Here is a 5,954-nt window from a genome sequence, read left to right on the forward strand (position 1 = left end):
GATATTTATTTATGGTTTGCTTCCCACCTCATCTAGTTTTTTCACGTCCGATACATGCTTCAACATTTTCTTACAATTAATTCAACAATCCACGTACTCTAATTTAACACTTTATGAGGTTAGCTATCAATTTATTAATATAGTTACCTTGGGGGATCAGGTATTATTTAAGTTGGGTTGCTTCCCCACCTTATCTTATCTTAGAGGAACTCCAGCATATTACTCATCGATCTTTTTAATATCAAAAAATTAATCTTTTAGTAATTGGAGGTGCTTCGGTAAATAACCAATCCAATTCCCATCACCAAAATATTTTTGGTAACAATCAAAACACACCTCCCTCTTACCTAAATAAGGAGGATTTACTTTCTTTGATGATTGAATTTTGTTATTCTATTGCAGCAACCATTACAAATAGTTGAGAGAGAGAGAGAGAATTTTAGATATTAGATATAAGTAATTTGCTGAAGATACTATTAGTCGTCCATTTAGTACAGCACGTATCTTATTAAATAATAAGAGATGTGCTAACTTCCAACGGAATATGGATAGGAAATACAGTCTCAGGCTCTAAAAAAAGCTATTTTTTTTAGACGAGCCGATTGATAACTTCATCACTAAAAAAATGTTTTGATGTTATTTTGTAACGTGTCTCAACTGGGCCGTCAAGTAGAAATAACTTTGGGCTAAGCCATATCGAGTCCTGCAGCCCATCTGCCTTGCATCGCATCCCTCAAAAAAAAAAACCCAGACTACCATTCCTCAGCACAACTCCCTCGACAGTCGACACTACCGCCGGCCGCCGCGGCTTCGGCGGGCTCCAACCTCCAACCTCCCCACCGGGCGGGCGCTACGAGCTCCAGGTACAGGGATTGCTCTATGCTGTCTCCCAGATTTCTAGATTGGTAAACTTGATACGTAGATGCTGAAATTTCGTTGTTGGTGCGAGGGTATCTGAAGATGGCGGCGGCGGTGGCGGCGCCGTCGTCGTGGGAGGAGCTCCCGCAGGACCTCCTGGGCCTGGTTCTCCAGAACCTTCCATCCCTCGCCGACCGCGTCCGCGTCCGCGTCCGCGCAGTCTGCCACTCCTGGCACGCCGGCGGCACCTGCGGCTGCCGCCGCCGCTCCCATAGTTCGCCCTCCGGGACGGCGGCCTGGTGGACCTCCACGGTGCTCCAGTTCGCTGCGCGCCCATCCTCCGCGAGGGCGTCTTTGGCTACCTCGCGGTCGACAACCTGGCCTTCCTCGGGCACGACGACGGTGCCTGCTCCCTGATGAACCCTCTCTCCGGCATGACGCTCCATCTCCCCAAGCTGGCCTCTGCCGTGGGCCGGGCGCTAGACGAGTCGGCATTCTATGATCAATCTCACACACGAAGGACGTATGTGAAGGTGATACTGTCGGCATCGCCGCTCGATTCGGCAGTGGATCCCCTCGTCGCCACCATAATTATGGACTGAAACAGCATTGCAATCTCTTCTTGCAAGAAACCTGACGCCATCAGCATCAGTATGCGTCGAAAGAGGACGCTGGTCTCTGCAAAGGTCAGCCCCAGCGTGTCTCAGGAGCAGAGGTCAGAGAGGTTTCAGGGATCTCAAAGGATTTGTGACATTGCCTTCTTCCATGGGAAGCTATATGCCCTCACCACGCATGAAGGGCTTCGAGTCATTGAACTTGATGATGGTCACCTCAGCGAGGCCAAATCATTACCAGGCTTTCTTCAGTGCATCCCTGACGACCCCAAGCAGCAGGAAGTATACAACTGCGAATATAATCATAGATACTTGGTCCTAAGGTACATTGCAGAATCTGATGGTAGGCTATTGATGGTGAGGCGGTGGATGAGCATTCCACCGGATGCTTATCTGGGCGAGCACGACAGGACAGTCCGGTTTGAGGTCTTCCAAGCAGACCTTGCAATTGCCCCTGGCCGGTGGCTCAAGGTGGACAGCTCGGGTGGCCATGCAATCTTCCTTGATACAGAATGCTCCAAGTCAGTGCTTGCTAGCCAAGGTGCTGGTGGTGTTCAAGAGGATTCCATCTACTTCATGCATAGGGTTTTTGACAATACGTCAAAAGAGTTCTTCACCGCATGTATGGATCCTCTTGCTGACTCCGGTGTGTACAACATGACAGATGGGAAATCATGGCATTACTGCAGGAAACCATGATGTCAAAGCTGCGGAGCAAACCACAATTTCTGACTTGGTTCTTCCCTGCTGATGCATAACTCTTAATTCCATCGTAAAAGGTTGTTTGGTTATGAAATATCAGTATGCCTGATGTGTATCTGCTTTCTTATTATTGCTAGTGAATTTATAAGTGATGATCAGTAGAACCAAGCAATGCAAAAGGTAGAATCACTCTTTTGCTTGTTGACTCTTTATTTGCAAGCTATGAGAAATTGGTTGCCTTTTGAGGTCAGCATTTATTTGTAAGAAATGGGCAGGATCTGACTAGTGTGGTTTAGCTTTGTTTGATTCTGTGCTTGTTCAATTGTCCATCTAGTGAAAAGGAGGCTTTGGGTTGGGATAGTCTTCAAGGCAATTGTGACAGTATGATTGCTCTACCATTGTATGCAAACCAGTATCCTAGTAGGCTTCTGTTGTTGTAGATCCACAAAAGATGCTTTCACCTAACACTAACTTGTCCGTATTAGAAACAATTCAGTACTCTTGAAAGAGCCACCACATTGTCAGAAGGAATCATAGTTAGTACTGGTGGAGTTCTAAATCTGATGCCTTTTATTTGTTGAAATGATGACCATTTGCTCATTAGGTAACACTTTCATCAGTGCAATAAGTCAGTCCTTGCTAGCCAGTGTGAAGGTGGAATTCAAGAGAATTGCATCTACTTCATGCATAGGGTTTTCGACAATCCCTCTAAGGTGTAAATTGGTCCATGTCTGAATCCTGATGGCGACTCTGGTGTCTACAATATGGGAGACAGGAAAAATCACGCCATCGCTGCCGGAGGTTGTGATGGGAGAGCTGCAGAGCAAATGGCAGTTTCTGACTTGGTTCTTCCCGGCTGATACATAGCTTCTCCTGTCATCTTAAAAGCTGTTCGGTTATCAAATATTGTATGCTCGAGGTGTATCTCCTTTCTTATTATGGCTACTCAAATAATAATGGTCAATATGACCAAGCGATGTAAAATTTAGAGTCCCTTTGATGATCTAAAGGGTTGTTTGGAGTGCCGCCTAACCCGCCACAGCGTGCCTAAGTTGTGACGCTCAAAACGGCCGCCACACCTGCTACAGAAAATTGGTTGACAGAATTTGACTAGTGTGGTTTATCTTTTGTTGATAGTGTTTGCTAAATCTCTCTCAAAAAACTGAGGTTCAATTATGTTCATTTCATTTCTCTTCAGCCACTCTGCAAATCACTATCCTGGTATTTGGTGTGTTATCGATTTTTGTACTAGTTAGTCATCAAATTTTCATCATGTAGGTCATCAAATTTTCATCATGTAGTCTTTCTAGGCCGCCAGAAATAAGATGGACATAGAAGCATAATGGAGCGAGCATCCTGCTGAATTTTCTGATGTTTTGGATAAATCCAGAGGGTGCCGAACTGCCGAGCGTGCTTCACGTGATACTGTTGTGCTGTTTTGGACAAATCCAGTGGTGTGTTGTTTTGGTCAGGCCCACCGCATAATTTGAGTTGTATTGCAGAAGCTACAATTTTGACAGGTTCCAAACATAACGCAGTATTGCAGCAACAATGAAGTGTACAATTTTGTATACTTTGTACAAATATCGGACACTTGACAACTGAATTCAGATGAAGGTGCAACAACATCCTGTATATGATGCAATAGTTAAATCGCTAAAGCCAGATGCAAATTCTGAGTAACCTTTCGAGATAAATACATACGCTTGAGGAATCCAAAGCTGAGCCAGTGCCAAAGCTTACCAGTTCACTCTCCAATAGCATTGCAATTCGTAGGACAAAACATAATATCGACAACATCAAAACCAAGCACCATCAACTGCAACTGCATTGTTAACAGCTACTGCATTTATCCCATATTCTGATACATCATGACCTAAAGAAGTACACAAATTGTCAACAGCTCTTTGTAGAACAATACTTTGGATGCCCATATTACAACTTTACAAGCGATCCTAAGAAACACATCCTGAAGATTCCCAAATTTAACATAGTGTAGTTTATTTAGTCTGTTTTGATAATGAAATAGGCCGCTATATAAAATTTGGGCAACAATAAAATTGCATCATACCAGAACCATGAAGCTTAATAGCACTAGTAAAATATGTAAAATGTCAGACAGGTCGTACATAGTGACTCCATCAGGTATAGTGTCAGACTACACGTGATGATGTGAAACTGTGAGTGCAGGCCAGAATATGATGTGAAACTGTGAGTGCAGGCTAGAATTCCTTCTACAACAACAATGCTACCTCTTGACTTCCTAGAGTATATGACTATGGTGAATCTCTAAAAACAATGCCTATTGCAGACGAACAAACAAAATTTGATATCTTTAGGGGCCATATACCTCAGACAACTTTTGGAGATGAAACCAGCCTTTGGTTCTCCTCATCCAACTCAATCGCGTCATCATCTCCTCTACCTTGCTTAGCTGCCATCTCTCGCTGTGCTGGAGAATTCCCTTTTGTTGTAACTGACTGCTGATAGAGCACTCCACCAGCGAGAGTGAAGAGCAAGCAAACCAAACCAAACGCGCTTGCATGCTTGTCCCAGATCATCACATTGATCGCAACCGTAAGGAACTTGTTGACCACCCCTGTCACTGTGAACGCAGTGGCAGATATCGCCTTCCTTGCAGCGAACCCAAAGAAGCTGATGAGCAGACCAAACACACAGGACAAAGAAACTGCCACAAAGGCATCAAGCTCAAACCAGCTCTGCCCTCTTGATTCAATGGCTCTGAATACCGCCAAGTGCTCCCCTGTCAAAAGCCCAAACACCGGTGCCATTAGCAGCGAAAGCAGATTGTTGTAGAGCACAAAGCCCCAGGTATTCAGCCCCAAGTTGGTCACCATGTGCTTGATGTACACCATCTCAGTAGTTATGGTGACCAGATAGGCGAGTGCCCATGAATATGCAGTGAGGGTGAACGCCGAATCTGTCATCACGTAGCCAACTGCGCCTCCCAGAATAATCACCAGGGACATGAATGTGAGCTTGGAAGGACACGGCTGCTTCCGGAAAGTGGTGTCGGCAATAGCCACCAGAAGTGGTGTCAGGGATCTGAACACTATGAAGGTATCCACATTGGCGTGCTTTAGGAGGTGAGTGTTGGTGAAGATGGCAAGGTAGAAGACAACCGCAGCAGGCGCAAACTTCTTGGCAGTCTGGAAGTTGAAGGGATCATGGTAAAGGAAGCCGAGCTTTCCGAGTACCCATACTCCGACCACCGATGTCAGGTACTGCAGGGCGGTCAGGAGGCCAGGGTAGCTGAACTTGGTGATGGCGTACTTGTTGATGATGGCCAGCAAGCTGGAGCACAGTGCGTAGCCCACCACCAGGCTGCTAGTTGCGTAGGCTTGCTTTGCCATGGATCAGGGTTCGTTGACCTGAAAGTTTACAGGGAAACTTCAGGAGTGGAATACCAGGAAGTATCAGAAGGTAATAACTGACACTAGATTCATCAAGGAACTAGATAACAACAACCAGTCTGCTCCGGTCGGGGGGAGGGCAGGGTCGGCGTCGCGGATCCGGGCGCGGCGGTTGGGGCGCCCCGATTCGGGGGGGCGGCGGCGCACAGCAGGGACAGGGGAGGGGATGGCAGGCGGCGGGTGCAGAGGGAGGTGCGCGAGAGGCGGGGGGACGGTAGGGGCGCCGGAGCACGAGATGGAGGCGGCGCAGGGAGAGGGGCGGCGGGGAGGGGGCGCAGGGAGAGGGTCGGGTGGAGACTTGGGGAAGCGGAGGACAGGCGAGGAAACGACCCTCGCTTACCAGGTA

The 5,954-nt window shown here is 46.9% G+C and overlaps 1 protein-coding gene and 1 pseudogene across 3 annotated transcripts; one reads left to right on the forward strand and one right to left on the reverse strand.

Annotated features, from left to right (window-relative positions):
• Positions 1-726: 726 nt before the first annotated feature.
• On the forward strand, positions 727-3,158 carry LOC112896695 (annotated as a pseudogene).
• A 491-nt stretch (positions 3,159-3,649) lies between these two features.
• Positions 3,650-5,954, reverse strand: LOC112896697 (GDP-fucose transporter 1-like). 3 transcript variants are annotated; one of them, XR_003229536.1, is made up of 4 exons: positions 5,664-5,953; positions 4,525-5,566; positions 3,918-4,050; positions 3,650-3,804 (listed from the first exon to the last, which is right to left on the reverse strand). XR_003229536.1 is itself a non-coding variant. In XM_025964792.1 (3 exons), the coding sequence occupies exon 2, from the start codon at positions 5,546-5,548 to the stop codon at positions 4,526-4,528; it is 1,023 nt and encodes a 340-aa protein (XP_025820577.1). In that variant the 5' UTR covers positions 5,549-5,566; positions 5,661-5,954; the 3' UTR covers positions 3,686-4,050; position 4,525. The 3 variants fall into 3 exon arrangements, 2 of the variants coding, with proteins under 2 accessions (XP_025820577.1, XP_025820576.1); XM_025964792.1 differs by having other exon boundaries at positions 3,686-4,050; positions 5,661-5,954; XM_025964791.1 differs by having other exon boundaries at positions 3,686-4,050.

Source organism: Panicum hallii, chromosome 6 (genome assembly GCF_002211085.1).
Source record: "Panicum hallii strain FIL2 chromosome 6, PHallii_v3.1, whole genome shotgun sequence".
Taxonomy (NCBI): domain Eukaryota; kingdom Viridiplantae; phylum Streptophyta; class Magnoliopsida; order Poales; family Poaceae; genus Panicum; species Panicum hallii.